We start from the raw sequence: 18,047 nt of genomic DNA on the forward strand, positions 1-18,047 counted from the left end.
TCGTCAAACGAGGCGAATCCGATTCCCCCCCCACATCCATTGATGGGTTCGGGTGGTGAGAAGCGCTTTCTTGTTAAAAGATTCTTGAGCCACCGTGAGGCAAAGAGGTTCGAGTGAGTTATCTCGTTCGTTGGCGAGGGTGTCCGCCCTCGCATGATAGTTGGGAACCTCGTTCCTAACTGATATTGGACGTTCCGGGTCTCGTCTTACATTACGACGAGACCCATCCTCCTTGGTAAAAGGTCCAACGGAGAACGAGTGCTTCCCGAGCAAAAAAGTATTGAAGGTTATCGATCCCTTGACGCATCTCGTAAGAGATGAGAGTCCTCCAATGGGGATCTTTGAGGAATATGCTTCCTTAGGGCATTTACCTGCACCCTTAAAACAGCATGGACATGAGTCTCCCCACGAGAGGCAAGAATCCGTGCCTCTCTAAACATAGGGTGCAACTTATAGGGTGCACCGAGTACGGTCCGTTCTGGAACCGTTCACGGAAAGCATTTAGCTTGTCAAGCCAGACCTCACAGCCTATGTTATGTACATTCTATACAAAGGCTGTCCAAGCTCGGAACAAAGGTTTGACATCCTTTGTTCGTTTGCAAGTGTACCACCGATGCCGGTAAAAGGCATTGATGAAGAATTCTGTTTCAACCTCACCAGGCTTGTGAAGCCATGATGAGTCGAATATCGGAATATGATAATCGCCAAGATGGGCTATCGCATCAAGCTTTGCTTGATACCTTCAAACGAACGCTGACAATCAGCATTCCATAACCATTTCGTCTTTTTTCAAGAGACGAGAGAGATGAACTGTCATCTCGGCATAATTGCGAGAGTACTTGTGCAAGTACGCCGCTAAATCAAGGAACTTTCTAAGTCCCTTGACATCGACTGGAACTGGCCAGTCGGTGATTGCCTTGATCTTTTCGGGATTAGGGCGCGCGCCGTGTTTACCGACGATGCACCCAAGAAGTGGTATTTCGCTTTTGATCGTTGGTCACACCAGACCAACGAATGAGGTTTCTCTTAGAAAGTAACCAAGGCCTCATTTCAGGAGCGAACCGCAACGTATTGCGGTCCGTCTCCTGCTGGCGCATGTTAACGTTAACGTCAACTTGGCCCTGGGGGCGATCTCTAGATTCATCCTTTTTTCTGGTGATACAAACTAGCACCACCAGCAGCACTCTTACCTTCGCGACCACGCTATTCCTGGTGACAAACACTAACGTCACCAGAGTTTTGGTCATCGCCCTCGGAGTCATCTGATGATGACTCCCCGCCAAAGAGGTCCGACAAGTTTAACAACCTCGTCACCATGTTTTTGTAGTCACGTTAAGAACCAAAGGCTTAACGGGCTGGGCCCGGTGGGAGAGGTGATCCGGCGGCCTTCCCAGTCACCACTGAGTCGGGCGATGCAGGTGACTTGGACCAGTCACCTACGACTGGTGTAGCGGGTGACGTGTCCCCGTCATCTACATGTCATCAACAGATGACAAACCCCAGTTGTAGCGGGCACTGCCGACTTGTACTCCTTTAGTGCAAGTGGTGCTACACGTCACTTCACGTGCAAAGAAGACTCTCTTCAAAACACTTGCTTCAAAGAGGGTTAAAAGTAAGCTGTGTTTAATATATAATAGGTTCTTCTGTTTCTATCTATCTATTACCAACTTAATTTTATACTAATACAAAACCTGTAATAAATTCTTTTCTATCTCTCTCTTTGCGCGCGGTGGCTGGGATGGTGGCTGGCTGGTAAATCACGCTTCATGCAGCAAAGTAATATGACATCCCATCATTCAGACGTACTCTCGACGATAGAAATACAAATATAAAGGGTGTTTGAAACGTCTCCTACTGTTGAGAATGGAACAGTCGCCTGATATACGTCAGGCGGCTGACTGAGCCTTCGAATGAGAGGGCTCATTCTGATAGACTAGTAAACAGTCACGATGAGGCTGACTGGACTGCGGAGCAAGTAAATATAATGATCTATATCTACCAATGGATAAGCTTTCCGAATTTTATTATTAAAAGTAACATTCTCCAAATATTATCTATCTTTTAGATAATGTATTAATAACAACCTTTAAGTGTTAATTTCATGTAGCGATACACCCCGTTACACCAGTCAACTCCAATGGGAGCAGGAGGTGACATATCCCACGCAGTTGACGCATAAGCGTCTACTGAAACATTTGCCTTACTGACAGCTACACTGATCTGTGCAGCTGCCAGCTTAGCGGCCTCGCGGTCCACGCGCTCAGACTTGTTTGTCGCCATCTTGATCTTGGTCAAAATCAAGAATGCAAATAAAATCGATATTTTGATTAAGATCATATTGCAAACAAAACGGGTTATTTGATTAAATCATAATGCTAATAAAATTGGTATTTAATTCAGAAAAACAATAATGCTAATTACAAGGAAACACTTAATGATCGCCCTGTCACCCTACATCAATCACTGTAGTGACAGTTGATTAAGGGGTGGTGGTGATGTAACGTGGTGTTTCGTTACATAAGTAAATTTCCTACAAGAGAAAATAAGCAAAGAAGTACAAAAAATAACTATCTTTATTAATTTTGACTTAAATAGTTCCAATAATAGCATATTTGATATTCTTTTTGATGCAATTAGACATAAGCTTTATTGATTGGTTGTTTTAAGTCTAAATCAACCACGCCAATCATTTCAACACACGATTGTGCGGTGCGTAAGGAGGCGCCATACTTAGTTAGATATTAATATTATAAGTTCAGTAGTAGATGGAAGATCGTTACGCAGGAAACTAATTCTATTAATATTTCTTCCTAATACTAATCCTTTGAATAACCTTTAGTAGCTTAAGACCCTAAGCTCTTAAAAAAAACTGTGTACGTGAAGCCTAACCTACACTGTTATCAGTGTATGGTCAACTAGTACTTACCAGTAGTATTGAAAGGTGCCCCGTTACAGCTAGCGCTATAGTAATCCTAGGTATTAAAAATAATACGCTCGCAATGTAGGAGTGCACATCTACAGAGGTGGCATCTATTGATTAATTAAAAATATGCTTTATGCTTAATTTTTTATAAATAGAAATTAATTTTCCGTGACGACACTTGTCCTAAGGTCGTTGGGTGAGGTAGCTTAGACGCCCACCAACTACCTCACTGTGCATGAAGGTGTGTGCTTAAGTAGAGCGTTGTTGCTATAGAAGCGCCCGCGTAGTAGTCCTATTCATGACCCGTCTCTCTGAGCGTGTCAGTGAGGATGAGCTTAAAATCAATTGAACTCGTTTCACAGACCTCTCCGAATGTCATCGGGAGGTGGCAGAGCACTTGGCGCAGGGACTTGGGGAACAAGCCCTGGCCAGGCTCTTGGGTTGTCCTCCTGAGCAATATGCTGCTCAATTTGAGAAGTTTGAAGCATTCGTGCTCAGACAGCGGAGAGCCGCGTCCGAGGCACAGTGCCATGCTGCGGCGGAGTCAGTCACTCAGACTCAGGATGAGCTGAGGCATGAGCAGGATCGGAGCGAGGCTCTCAACAGGACTGTTGAGATGCTCTCTGCCCGGCCGCATCAGCCGAGGCCCATTCGGATAGACCGCCCAAATTCGATTGAACTGCGGCGCACACGATTGTCCACAGGCTTTTAGCCGTGGAGCAATGCGGTGTCGCCCAGCTCATCGAGGACGACAGCCGGATGGTGTCGTACGCCATGTCGCATCTGCGCGGTAAGGCCTCAGAGTGGGCTTACTCGGCGCTTATGGCGGACAGAAAGGCGTTCCCTTCATGGGCGATCTTTTAGGAAAAGATTCGCGCCAAGTACCAGCCGCCGAACAACGAAGTGATGCTTCAGGCGCGCTTCTTTGAAGCGCGACAGGCGAAGCGATCTCTGCAAGAGTATGTGCAAGAGATGCACTCGCTGTCGGCATCCATAACCGTAGGTCCGATTCCGGAGCACATTAAGGTGCCCACGTTTATGAACGGACTACGGCATGGCCCATCGCGACAGGCCCTTTTCAGAAAGGTGCCGTCGACGATGGAAGAAACAATCCAAATTGCCTTAGTTGAGGAGCAATCCTACAACAGTGCCTCGGCGACAGCTTAATATAAGCCGTCGACCGAAAGGACAGATGCCACTCCTATTGAGTTGGGCAATGCGGACGTGGTATGTTATATATGCGGCAAGCGCGGCCATATGATGGCTCGCTGCTATGCCATGGTCCCTGCTGGGGCAAAGATGCCCGGCAAGAGGACTCTCTTTTCAAAAGGCAATGACAAGAACCAGCGTGCGAGACGCATGAGTTCTGCACCGACCACTGAGGAGTCAGGAAATCCAGGAGCGCAGTAGGGGCGGAATTCACTACTGACGCGGACTGTGAAGCTACCCCTAAGTTCAGAGTTGTCGAACAAATGGGTAGCATAGTCCGTGAGGATCTCGAAATTTCAAACCTCAACCCTGCTGGTCTATAGCGCTCAAGTACGAGGCAATGAACAGGTGATGACCCTCCTAGTTGATTCGGGTGCATCAAATTTTTTTGTAAAACTCGCGGCTCTAAGAAAGTGACCGGCGATGTTTGAGGTCGCTTTGCTGGGATGGCAAGCGAGAAGAGGCGGCCATTCGTGTAGCGAACGGCGCACTCGTTAAGTCTGAGGGAGTCCTGGTAGAAATCGCCTTTAGCTTTAGTGACTTCTCTTGTATAGAAAAGTTCACAGTGCTAGGTATGGAGTCCGTATGACCTCATCCTAGGCATGCCATGGTTATCAAAGCACCAACTATGGATAGACTGGCGTACACGCACAGTTGCAATCTCCGGATGTGAAGCGTCACCAATTCGTGCCCAGCTCGTGGAGACTGGGGTAGTGAAAAGGGCAATGAAAAGTAGTCATGTGTCCCATGGTCCTGCACAGAGCCAAAAGCTTGTGGCAGTAGATGGCGAGCTGACAGGAAATCAAGCGTCGCATAAACCGGCACGGTGCCTAGAGCCTGGTGCGATTGGAAGGGGTGCGTTAGCCAGGAGAGCAACGGCACCCGCTTCCCAGTCAAAGGTCGTGGTGACTCGAAGAACGAGTACCCGACAGATTAGGACGATCAAAGGCACGTCTAAACGAGTGACCTTTGGATCAGTCCCTAATAAAGAGGACGGGCCTTCAACGAGGTGTTCGAGGCCGTCAAAGACGAAATTGCGGAGGCATCCTCAGTAAAGATGCCCCGGCAAGTCTTTAAATCTGCCGAGGCGATAGTAAATCTCCTGGAGATATCGTGGAATCTGAACCTTGCCGAGTTAAAGGAAGGAAAGATCCACCCATATTCACAACAGTTCCAGAAGATAACTTGATTGACTGTTGCTCGTCGTCCACAATGGACAAGAGCGTCCTAGAAACGGACAAGAAAAAACAGTTCGCTGCTCAAGGCTGGGATGCCTTGAGAGACAGTCCGCTCTTTGAGGTTCTGTATAATCATCGAATTGTGTTTCCAGAAGAAGTGCCGTGCCGCCTACCAGCAGATAGGGGCATCGAGCACGAAATAGACCTCGAATCTGGCACCAAGGTATTGTGTGACCAGGCAATGGCCGTTGACGAAAGAACAAGTCGATTATGACGATGAGTTCTTTGACAAGCAAGTCAAGGCGGGACATGTGCGTGAGAGCAAATCGCCTCACTGCAGCCCGACCTTTTGTGTACATAAAGCCCCAGGTGGATGGCACGTGGGTCATACTTACAATAAGCTACCGCGACCATACCGGCTCAAACACCAATCCCCGGAATGATGTTCTGTTGAACTCCATGAAAAGGTCAATTATCTTTTCCGCGTTGGATTTAAAGGATGGCTACTATCAGGTTCTCATGAGAGAGCCAAAACGGCAGTAAGCACCCCAAACGGTATGCTTTGGGAGTGGCTGGTGATGCTCCAAGGTTTTGAAAAACGAATTAGCGACATTCAACCGGGTATTAACTCAGGTGAGACGTCAGCACCGTGCCTACGCGCCCCATTGCTTTGACGATGTATTCGTGCATACAGGGTCGAGGACGGGCTGAGCGCAATAGAGTCTCACAAGCGTCTTTTAGACGGTGTGTCGTAGACGTTGAAGGACGCCCAATTGTAAGTCAACTTGCAAAAGTGCATCATAGGGGTCCCTGAGATACCTGTGCTCGGCTGCATCGTAGGTACAGCTTTGTCGATGAGCGATTAGCCATTACACGTAAAGCCCGTGACGCAATAACAAGCGCACACGACAAGCAAAACAATATGCGGACCGAAATGGTCGCAAAAATAATGAGCGTTTTAGAGTGGGTTAAAAAGTACTTTTAAGTACTGCTACCCTACCTAAGAATGCAATTTCCGAACTAATTGGAGGAACTACAAAGTTGTAGCCGCGTTTCGTTCGGCCCTTTACGGTGGTCGAAGAGGTTGGAGACCTATATTATAGACTCACCCTTCCCCCGTATATGAAGACGCACCCCGTATTTTACGTGGGTCGTTTGAAACGGTATGTAAACCCAAATGAGGTCACATATCCCCATCCGTGTAAGGAGACCGATAATGACGTCGACTGTGAGTCGATCGTCGTTCGGGTGAGGGGGACGGTGAAGGCGAAAAGCTATCGGACCGACTCCTTCCACCACGAACAGGTCTTGGAGAGCGAGGGACATCACGCGAGTAACGCGGATCCCTCAGCATTATCCTCTCAAAGAGGTTTTAGTGCTCCACTCCTATCAGGCGCCGCCTGCACTGATGGATGCGGCTAGGAATAAAAACTTTCTTGCTGGATGGTTGCTTGCTCACCACTCTGTGAGGCAAGGTATCTGATCCTCGTCCAATGGAGATGTTACCCGAAGACTCTTGGGAACCGATCGATACCATACATCTTGATGTGCCCGGCTTGATGGCTGCCTCTAAAAAGGAGCACCAGCTGAAGCCTCTTCGCTAGTCTCAAACGGACAAGCAGAAGCAGGGTTGTAAAAAGAAGCAGGGGGTACAGTACCGCCCATGATTTCTTTCACACGCAAGCGGGCGAAATTAGTCCACTGCATCCGCTGTTTCATCGCATCGGAATGCGGATGCATGCGGAGCGCGAATTCCGTCTCGTATTGGTCGGACGTTTCAGCTAGATGCAACACGACCGGGATCGGGAAAAATGCGCCCAAGCGATTTTCCCTGACCCTTCCATGATTTAAAGACGCCACAATATTTATGAGCGTCTAGAAGAGCGCGCTCTAGGAGCGACGCTCTTGGCCTGTTTCAACAAGGCCACTTAGATGGAGGGGGCATCTTTGGATATTCCATCCGACACATAGCCACGTTCAAAACGACTGGCTTGTGACACCGTTCACGTGTCGTCAGCGGAGCTTTAGGCTCGAAATCCTCTATGTCTGAATCATTATTTAATTTTTAATTTAAATATTATGGATATGGGTCTGAGTATAAGGCGTTGCGGTTATACTACCCAACGGAGAAGCGGCTGCGCCTTTATGGGCAGCGCTCTCATTACCTGTCGCTGCGCTATCTAGCGCAGACGACGAGACAGCATTCTAAATTGGGCTGTCTCCATATTGTGAGCCAAGACAGAAGTTTGGATGGGCAATAATGCGCCATCTTCATTCCTAATAAGCTCGTTGTCCGCATAACTGTATGAAGTGACGGCAACGGTGTCGACTCATTGTAGTCGACAACGATCGACGGATCAGCATCGTCGCAGCCAAAGTGGGATGGATCCTTAAGCCCAGTTGACGCGACAGCAGCAGTAGCTGTCGGTGTTTCGACTAAGGCATTAGATCCTGCCGGCGTATTAAATCGGCGCATGAGCTTAGCGCGTGGTTGAGGGGGTGTCTTCGCAGACGACCCACCAACGTTGCCACTTTTAGGTGGCATCTTTGGCGCCGTGTATGGAAACACAGGTCGCTAGAGTGATTGAGAGAACTAGCGGCGCGTAAAGGTGCTCGCAATTCCTCGCTCCTCTTTGACGAATTTAAAATGTAAATTCGTTCCTAAAAGGGTCTGGTGTAACGGGCTAAAGTTGCCCTAATGTTACACAGTTCCCTTTAAGTACACTTGGTGCACTTAAGGGGATGGTCAATTATATAAATAAAGTAAGCAGACCCACCTCTCGGGTGTGGTTCATACTTGTGACCAACACTTGTGTATGCGATGCACATAGGTGCATTTACATTAGGAGGGATGACGCCTAGCGTCATCCGTTACGCGAGGTATCTAGAAAGATACGCTCGCAATACATACTAAGTGTTTTCTATAGAGATGACATTTTGATCGGTAAAAATAGGTATTTATATTTAATGCGATTGAATATTAATCAGTCTGAAAACTACTTCCTACTTGGTAAGTGCGCACGAGGAGACGGATTGCCGCTCCCGTGACGACACTTAACTAAAGTTTTTAGTGCGTTGGGTGAGGACGCTAACGCGCTTTCCACAACTACCTCACTGTACGCAAGAGAAGCTGGTTAAGCCGCTAGTATCAAACTTTCCCCTCGTAGCTCACCGATTTCTCTGTTGATTGACATAGTTCACTGCTACTCTTCTACTTCTTCACAAAACACAACAACAGAGCGATACAGCGTCCGCTGCATGCTCCGACAGAAATAACTGCATGATTCCTAGAAGCTGCTATCTGTCGCGCACGGAGTGGGATGTACTGTTTGCCGCTTGCGCATTACGAAACTAAACCGATGGGAAGAGCGCAAAGTATTATTGTGCTGTTGTCACCGCTGTCGGTATGTAGAATTGAGAAACCACAGCACCGCATTAGCGCAACAAAGATTGGCAAGCGTCAAATGTACACCAGCTAACTTTTGCTGGCAAGTGCAGCAATTTAAAATGAGTGTCTGGCATAAACATTTTATCACATCGAAGCAGTTAAAAACCGGGCGCGAGTTCAAAGCTCGATTGGCTATTTAATTTTGTTCTTTCATTGGTCGTAATAATAGCCCCATTGTGTAACGAATCCAGTCCCCCTCGAGCGTCGTTCCTTCCTAGGACCTTTACCATGGGCATCCCGCGCTTTTACCGCTACATGTCGGAGCGCTATCCGCTGCTAAACCAACCAATCTCGAACGTTTCATTACTTCCGGAATTTGACGCATTCTATCTCGATATGAATGGCATTATTCACAATTGTACGCACTCGGACGCAGCCGATGACGCGCTGAATTCGTTGTCGCTCGAGGCTCAGCTGCACGGAATCTTTACGTACTTAGACCGTCTAATCACTCACATTATTAAGCCCAAGAAACTTGTATATATCGCTATAGACGGCGTCGCGCCGCGTGCGAAGCTCAATCAGCAGCGATCGCGGCGATTTCGTGCGGGTCTGGAACGCCAAGAAGCCATAGACAAGGAGAGACACCTTCAAATTAAGCTTCAAGATGAAAAAAATAGCAACAAGGCCTTAAATCTTTCAAACAAATTTGATTCGAATTGCATTACCCCAGGGACGGACTTTTTGAGTCAATTATCGCGACATTTGGTGTTTTTCGTACGACAAAAGATGAAAATTGATCCATTGTGGGCCCAATTAGAAATCTTTTTTAGTGGTAGTGAAGTGCCTGGTGAAGGAGAACATAAAATTGTCGAATTCATTCGTCATCGAAAGATGGCAGTTGATTATGAGTCGAATCTTCGTCATTGTATGTACGGAAGTGACGCGGATTTAATGCTCTTGGGGCTCATGACGCACGAACCGCACTTTACGCTTGTGCGTGAAACAGTTGTATGGGGCGGTTCATTTAAAAAGGTCGCAGTAAAGCACATTGAAGAGCAACAGTGGCAATTGGTTCATTTAAGCCTTTTTCGAGAATATTTGATGCTGGAAATGCGTGTCGAAGCCCCATGGAACGGCGAACGAATGCTAGATGACTTTATTCTACTGACATTTTTACTTGGGAATGATTTCATACCACATAGTCCGACGTTAGAGATTAGTGAAGACGCGATTCCGTTGCTCTTGAAAGTCTATCGGAATCTATTGGAAAGCCATCCAGGAAGTTATTTAACGTTAAATGGGAGAATTGTGAATCCGAAGTTATTGCAAGAATTGTTTCGAGTGATTGGCGACCAAGAAGAAGAGATTCTTGTGACTCGAGCGATGGAAGAGCAGAAACGATCGAAACGTCGTGGTAATCGACATCAATCAAGACAACACGAAGTGGAAGCCGAGGAGGTTCAGAACGCGATGAAATTACTTTTAAACGATACTAACGAAGACGAATTGCCACTGTCCTTACCGGATGATTGCGTTGATATGGACGAAGATGAACGGGCTTTACTGGAAGCTTTGGATGGCAAGGACGATACGATAATATCTCTAGAGCTGCAGCAGAAAGATCGCGAGATCCTCATGCTCGTTGGCAGTGAAAGTTTTCAAGAAACCAAGTGGAAGTACTACGAACACAAGTATGGCATACTCCGCGGCAATGGCGACGCTGACAATAAAGAGTTGGAACAAGTAAAAAAGTCCTATATTGAAGCACTAGTCTGGTGTATTGCGTACTATTTCCAAGGCCCACCGTCGTGGGCTTGGTACTACCCTTACCACTACGCGCCCATGATATCCGATCTTACAAACATTGAAGACATTCTCACGAACGTCATGTTTGACAAAGATTCGTCAATTGCGGGCCCATTGCTCCCATTTGAGCAATTAATGTCGAATCTCCCCGCTTCGAGCGCGAATCTCGTACCTGAATCGTATCGATTTTTAATGATTTCACCGCTTTCGCCGATCAAACACTTTTACCCCGAAACATTTGCCATTGATATGGAAGGCAAGCGCAATGCGTGGGAGGGTGTGAATCTCCTGCCTTTTATTGATGTCGCTTTACTAAAGCAAGCAATTGCTCAATACTGTCCTGATTCCGAGCTCACAGAAGCAGAAAGACAACGCAACAAGCTGCAGCTCAAGCCTCTTCGAATCGTTCGCGACTTAAATGTTTTAGATACATTAACGTCGACATTACCAGGCGTTCGTGGCTTTCCAAACGTATTATACTGTCATACTCGAGTTGAAGTTTACGAGCTGCCTCCGATCCCTGGTGGTGAGTTTCAGAGTAAACTCATGGACAATGTTGTTGTTCCGCTTGCTGGATTCCCTTCGCTCTTTTCCATTCCGCTTGAATCTACACGCATTGCTAGTGTTGGTCTCAATTGCTTTGGAATGAGTTCACGCAAGGCAAGTGTGATCCTACAACTCCCAGCTTCAGCCAAGTTAATAGACAGCGGTATTGCTACTGCCGACGAGATTCATCCTCGAGATCTACTTGGCACGACAGTTCTTGCAAATTGGCCAAATCTTCACGAAGTGCTAGTTGTAGGCTTGAGTACGCTATGTGGAGAATACCGTCTGAAAGCCTCGAAGCTTTTGCACAAGAATTCTCGACGTGACGAGACGGATATTGTCTTTACTTCGTACGGACCTGACGAGAAGACTGCTTGGGCGTATTATGCCCAGACAGAGGTGGTCAAGTTCTTATCAGGCCGTGGGCTTCCGGGCAGTGGCGGCATTGACCTCGGCGTTACGGGAATTACAATCGTCTTGCATGTGTTGCCTCTTCAAGGGATGATTTCGAATCCTCGTACAGGAGCCATTGAGAAAAAGTTTGGCGAAACAGAAGCTTTAGTGCCTGCGCAATTGACAATTCGGAATCATACGCTTCTTGATGCGCGATTTGAAGAAAAAGGCACGATGTTATTGAATGAACGCTTCCCCGTGGACTCGAAAGCTTTGATTACACGTGGCAAGTGGCTCGGTTGTACAGCTATTGTCTTGAATCACGATGAAGCCGAGCATTCAGTCTCGGTTCATGTAAATACGATTGATCGGGAGCCACCATTTGGCTACGTAATTGCCCAGAAACTAACGGATCGATTCTTTCCAGGCTATCACGTTGCTCAGAAGCTCGGAATCTCAGCGTCGACGTTGGGTTTGTTGACAGGAAGTGTGATTATCAAGCCCAAGGGCATTGATATTGGACTGAATCTTCGGTATCGCAAAGAGTTGTTGCTTCCTGGGTACTGTCGACTCGTAAGCCGTGATAGTGTGAGCTCGAGTGAAGACGCGGGTAATGTCTGGCGGAAAGGAGATATTGTGAAGATTGTTGGCACGAGCAGTCCACGTGCATTGACGTCAGATTCGTCATACAAGAGCCCGGGAAGCACGACTGCATGGGAATATACTGAACGTGCGGTGCTGCTCATTGCGTCGTATCAAAAGGAATTTCCCGACGTGATTCAGAGATTCAATCACCTTCCTTTTGCCACGTCGTATCAAGGAAAAGATGTGTTTGGGATCCACGAGACAGAGCGCGTGGAAGTGAAAGCGGAAGCTATTAAACAATGGATTGAGCAGCAGCGATTGGGTGCGAATGAACACTCAAAGCACATTCCAATCACGTCAACGTACTTGGGCGTGCATGCTATTAGTGCGATGGAAGCTGCAGGTACGTTGCGTGCGAACGAGCGTCTTAAGGCTGCGGAGAATCACGAACACGCTCCGATTGTTGCCACTATTCGTGCCGCGGACTTGTTTCGTCCAAATCCGTTGGTGAATCAAGATTTAACGGGTCAAGAAGTTTCGTTGCGAGCGTCGTTAAATCAAGGGGCACCGGTGCTAGGAGATCGCGTGATAAATATCAGTGCTCGTGGTGTGCCGTTGGGTCATCGGGGCACTGTCGTTGCGACGCACGTGAGTAGTAAATGTGTCGAAGTGCTCTTTGACGAGAGCTTTACAGGTGGTGAAGCGCTCTATGGAACGCGTAGTCTGGATCGTGGCAAGATTGTCGCTTGGAATAATTTACTATGCGTCTCCATTCCTCCTAACAAGCTACACGAGACACGGAATCGCACGGCAACTGTTACGAAAGGAACAACGCATTTTCACGAAGCTATGCCGCAACGCGCGTCTGAACGTATGCCAGCTATTAGTAACAATCGACGTGGACTGAAGAAAGGATTTGACAAGGCTTTTGTCAAGTCAATGGCGTCAGTGGTGCCCCCGCCAGTTCCTAGTGTCACACCAGTTCCACCTGATGTTGAAAAGATTCAGAAATTGGTTCAAAAGTGGCGTTATGATGGCGAAGTTGCTACGTTAGAGAGTGCACAGGCTCCTGTGGCAGCATCGTCGGACTTTATGTTGTCGAAGCCAGTGACTGAAGAACCGCTGGCTCCTTCTGTCGAGGCGTTTTTTTCAGCAGCCGCGACGCCATCGTTCACGCATGGAACCATGGATCCATTGATGCACTTGTTTCCACACATGAATGCTGAAATTCCGTGTCAAGACTCCTCGTTCCTTCCGCCTACACCTTTGTCAACGGCACCTCATGGGTACTTGGCTTCATCGTCTTCAGAGTACTACCCAACGCCTTCTGTAGTGCCTAATCAACAACAGACACAACTCTTTCAGATGCCGGATGGCTCCTATGCTCCGATGTACTCATTGCCGACGCAATATGGTTTCTACGCATCCTCTCACGCACAAGTTCTGATCCCTCTTAGTGAAGAATATCCTCCAGAATTTGAGCCTTCGAGTGCTGCTAATAATGCAGGCAAGGGGCAGCACTTTCGGACTGGAACTGGCCGTGCTAACGCCAGGAGTAAGGACAGTTACAACAATACGCCGACGACAAGAATGCAAAACGAAGGTCACAAGATGTGGAAACCGAAGCACAAGAACGAGACCAAGGCTTTGAATTTGCTACTTCCGTCTCAAGTCCTGCGTCAACAAAAGCCTTAGCTGTGTATTCTTCAACAGGAACGTAGACACCTAGGACAAAATCTCTCTCTTGCACAACTATACAAAAACTATATAAATGTATGAAATATTTGGCTAAGAAATTGAGTAAAAAGTCATTCTGTGCGTTTTGTATGGCGGTGTTGCTTCCTCTTGTTCCCTCGATAGCCCTCAACTTTTTTTACTTTCTCTAGCCGCCAAAATTAAAGTGGAAGGTGCGCCCACTTTGCTGAAAAAATTGTGCATTGCCGAACGGATTCCTCTGCTCCTGTTGCTGAGAGCTGCCCGAAACATCCTCGCCACGGTCGTACTTTGCCCGATTCTCGTCATTCGACAGAATTTCATAAGCTTCCGCAATGTCGAGAAAACGCTTTTCTACCTTTTCCCTCTCCAATTCCGACTTGTCCGTATGTTTGTCTGGGTGCCACTCGAGTGCCTGTTTACGATATGCTTTTTTAATCTCCTTGGCATCTGAATTGCGCGACACACCCAATATTTTGTAGTAATTTTTCGTCAAACTTTGCTTTAGCGCAGCTTCAGCCTGGGCCACTTTTTCTTGAAATTCACTCGAATCGTCCAGTTCCAACGCACGTTTTGCAGCTCGCACTGCGTCTTCGTAGAGTTCTAAACCCAAAAGCGCTTCACTCAACTTCGCAAACGCCAGTGCGTAGTTATCATCGATAGACACGACGTGATCACACGCACTACGCGCTTCGGAAAAATGCTTTAAACGGACCTCGCTTGTGCACAATTGCAGATAAAACTCTTTGTTCATGGCCGCGTGTTCCGGGTCAACACTTAACGCCAAGTGCCACTCGTTGACTGCTTCTTTATGGACACCACGTTGCATCGCGTTTTCCGCACGATTCACGTATTTTAAAACTTTTTTCAACCTTTTGTACAATAACTTGATCCCTTTATGCTCCGGGTCCGAGTGCAAACCCTGACGATAGTGCGACTGCGCGGCCTCGAGCGATTGCTTGTCCCCTAACGAATACAAGACTTCTCCTCGCATCTGCAGCGCAACTAAATTCGACGGATCTAGCTTTAAAATCGTACCGAGATCCGCAATGGCATCAAAGGGACTGCGTAATGACACACTCAATTGAGCACGTTCCAGCAATAATGGCACACTCGACATGGCTGCACTTTCAAGTATTTCCGTCAAATAATTGTAAGCCGACTGATACTCGCCGCGACTATGCGCGCGCTCGGCTTGGTCTATAATTGCAGCACATTCTTGACTTTTATGGAGCTGCTCAGCTCCCGCCGTGTCTTTTGGGTACAATCTGATGCCAATAACAATACAAAACTCACAATAAGATATGTCACGCACACAAAAAAATGCACAAAAGCAGCTCCACGCACTCGAGAAGGGTCTGAAAATCTCGAGATGCTTCAGCGCATTGGCCCAGCATCAGTAGGAGCTTCCCCCGTTGCAGTAAGCCTTGTTTAAACTTGGGATTTACTGCCACGGACGACGAGAGGTCGGACAGCGCATGCGAGTACTTGCGTTCACTCAAGTAGGCCCGAAAGCGCTTGTAAAAGTTGCGCTCGTTCGTTGGCTCGAGCTCAATAAGCTTTGAAAGAAGGGAAATGGCAGATTTCATGTCGCCATCGGAGAATGCATTATCTGCAGCCACGCGAACTTTCGCCACAGAGTCCAGAGTGGCTTCTATACGCTGAAATGTGGCAAAACAAGCAGTGACATTGAGATGACTAGGTCTGTATTAGGAGCAAAATGCAAGTAGGAGAGATACAAATGGCCTACTTCGATGCTAAGGACCACGTACATTTAAAGCGCAGAGAGCAGAGAGGATACCAGCGACGAGAGCAGATACGCGCATGATGTCGCTTGTCCGCAAATTTAGCGTTCATGAAGTGTAGCCTTCGTTGGATACTTAAAGTTTGTAGGACCATACTGAATGCATGTTTAGAGTGGACACGTGGCAATTACTTATTGTTTCTTGAATGCAGTCATGTGGGCTAGAGTTAGGACGCACAAACGCAGAGGCTTATGTCATAATTGCCAATCTGAGGCAGCTAGCTGAGCATCCTTAGCGCCTACATCTCATCCCTAAGGCCGTTTGCCGAGCATTACTAGCACATGCTGCTATCAAATTGCCAAAAAGAGCAGCGATTGTGCTTGCCTAAAAATGACGTCGTCATTATTATAAGCCGTCTTAGGAAACACTGAATAACTAGACGGCATTAAAGCATATATACATTGTGCCGACCCTACAGTTGCAAGATCTGGCTGCGTCTATAAATCAAAAGACGGCTCGTCTGCTAGCCATTGACTTCGTCAAAATTAGTATTAGTAGACCACAGAAAAACCTGTTTTAGGAAGAATTAAAGTCCCGCGCAGAGAAATCACTATGGCTAAGTGTCCCCGCTTTTATTTACTTTTATCGCTTGTATGATCTATAGTGGAGCTACCTCGCTCCTAAAGCCAAAGCAAGATTTTTGAACTCTAAATTTTTGGAAGTTCTTTCGTAACCGGTGCCCGATCACATAAGTTCCATCATCTAACATAGACATGTTGAATGATAATGAAAACACGCATCACGGCATGCGTGATAGCTACTCATTTCTAAGTGACATTGAAAGTAGAGAATGATGCCATCCTGGCCATGCTGTCCAGTTTGGACAGAGATGCCCTCCATTCAGCTATCGCCAAGTTCATACAACATGAACTTGACGAGGCGAAGGAGAAGGTAGCCTCGCTTAATCAGCAAGCTCCCAGCAGGCAGAACTGTAGAGTGCAGACCCCTGTACCTGGGATGACGCACACGCGTCGTCCCGAAACCTTAAAGATAGACATCTCTAAGTATAGGGAGTCGAAAAGACTCCCACTTAAGACGGTTTGTCGAATTAAACGATGTCATAAAGGATCGTCACATCGTCGACGAGCAAAATCAAGTCGCTTTTGCTCAGTCAAATTGGCAGGTCGTGCCAAAACTTGGGTGCTAGGCCTTAACTTGCGCGACCCATATGCCTTTGGGTCACTAGAGGCTTTCAAAGCCCGGCTCAAGCAGACATGAACCGCCTAGGGCTGAGTTCAGAGCTCAATCAGAGCTTCTAAAACTCAAGCAAGGCAAGCGCGATGTTCACGCTTATGCCCAGCACATACGGCCCTAAGCGAGTTGGATCACAAACAACCCATTTCATGAACACACGTTGATTAAGGTGTTCGTGCAAGGTCTTACAGATGGTCCCGTGAAGACCCACCTATTCCGCTTGGAACTGGATACGCTTGAAGAAGCAATATCCGGATCGGAACAGGAGGGCTAGCTTGAGACAGGCTCAGGCTAGTTCGTCATCGTACCGTCCTCCAAGACGACACGAGCTTGGAGATCCGGAACCTATGGACATTGAATGTCTTGATTAATGACGGATCAAAAGTAGGCGCTTTATACTCTTGATTTGTTAGCGCCTCCGAAGTTAACTTTGGAGACAACTCAATTGCCAACCCTAGATACCAAGCGGCTCTTGAGAGATCTGCATGAGGTAGAATCAAGCATATCTGCGTACTCGTCACAATGGATGAACGCGTTACTGATATTCGGTCAGTGGTAATTTTTGCAGAGAACGAATGGGTTCTTAGCAGCTCATAGATGGACGAAAGTGTCCTCGATGTGAAAACTCGAACCGAGAGATATACTCTTTTTACAAAGATTTGAATAAATTCAGGGATATGTTGCCTGAAGCGGTTCCATGCGAGTTGCCTAAGGATAAAGGAACTCAACATGACATCGAGCTCAAATCGGGCTCGAAGTACTGTGTCATGGAGCAGTGGCCACTGCCTCGTAAACAAGTACTTGCGAATGATAAATTCTGTACCGCTCGATTAAAAGCGGGGCATGCAAGGGAGTCAACCGTTTCACGCAGCCCACCGACCTTATGTGTGCGAAAGGCCACAGGAGGGTGGCGGCTAGTGCGCGCATTACATGAAATTAACACTTAAAGGCTTCTAATTACAATATTATCTAAGAGATAGATAATATTTCGAGAATATTACTTTACGTAGTAACATTCGAAAAACTTATCCATTGGTAGATATAGGCCAGCATATCAAGTTCTCCGCGGTCCAGTCAGCGTTGGATGCGCGCAAAGAGAGATACAAATAAAAAAAATAAAGCTTATTACATGCTTTGTATTAGTTTATAGTTAATTATTACCAAATAGATAGAAGCAGAAGAGCTTAATTATATAAAATACTGTTTATTTTTAACCCTCTTTAAAGCAAGTGTGTGAAAGAGAGTCTTCTTCCTCGGCACGTACTAGTGCACGTGAGGTGGCGTACTAGTGTACGTGAGGTGTA

The 18,047-nt window shown here is 47.0% G+C and overlaps 2 protein-coding genes across 2 annotated transcripts; one reads left to right on the forward strand and one right to left on the reverse strand.

Moving 5' to 3' along the window:
• Positions 1–8,986: 8,986 nt before the first annotated feature.
• On the forward strand, positions 8,987–13,726 carry CCR75_001716 (uncharacterized protein; the record flags this gene model as incomplete). The annotated part of the gene is made up of 1 exon (XM_067959817.1): positions 8,987–13,726. The coding sequence occupies one exon, from the start codon at positions 8,987–8,989 to the stop codon at positions 13,724–13,726; it is 4,740 nt and encodes a 1,579-aa protein (XP_067815854.1).
• Positions 10,877–15,595, reverse strand: CCR75_001717 (uncharacterized protein). Its single transcript, XM_067959818.1, has 3 exons — positions 15,517–15,595; positions 15,092–15,405; positions 10,877–15,012 (listed from the first exon to the last, which is right to left on the reverse strand). Exons 1-3 carry the CDS (start codon positions 15,568–15,570, stop codon positions 13,914–13,916), a joined length of 1,467 nt encoding a protein of 488 aa, XP_067815855.1. The 5' UTR covers positions 15,571–15,595; the 3' UTR covers positions 10,877–13,913.
• Positions 15,596–18,047: the final 2,452 nt, after the last annotated feature.

Source organism: Bremia lactucae, linkage group LG8 (assembly GCF_004359215.1).
Source record: "Bremia lactucae strain SF5 linkage group LG8, whole genome shotgun sequence".
Taxonomy (NCBI): Eukaryota; Oomycota; class Peronosporomycetes; order Peronosporales; family Peronosporaceae; genus Bremia; species Bremia lactucae.

Coding starts and splice junctions, on each gene's coding strand:
- CCR75_001717 (XM_067959818.1), bottom strand. CDS start 15,570: ATGCGCGTATCTGCTCTCGTCGCTGGTATCCTCTCTGCTCTCTGCGCT. Junction 15,406..15,516: donor CTGCTCTCTGCGCTTTAAAT/GTACGTGGTCCT, acceptor GCCACATTTCAG/CGTATAGAAGCCACTCTGGA. Junction 15,013..15,091: donor GATTTTCAGACCCTTCTCGA/GTGCGTGGAGCT, acceptor TATTGGCATCAG/ATTGTACCCAAAAGACACGG.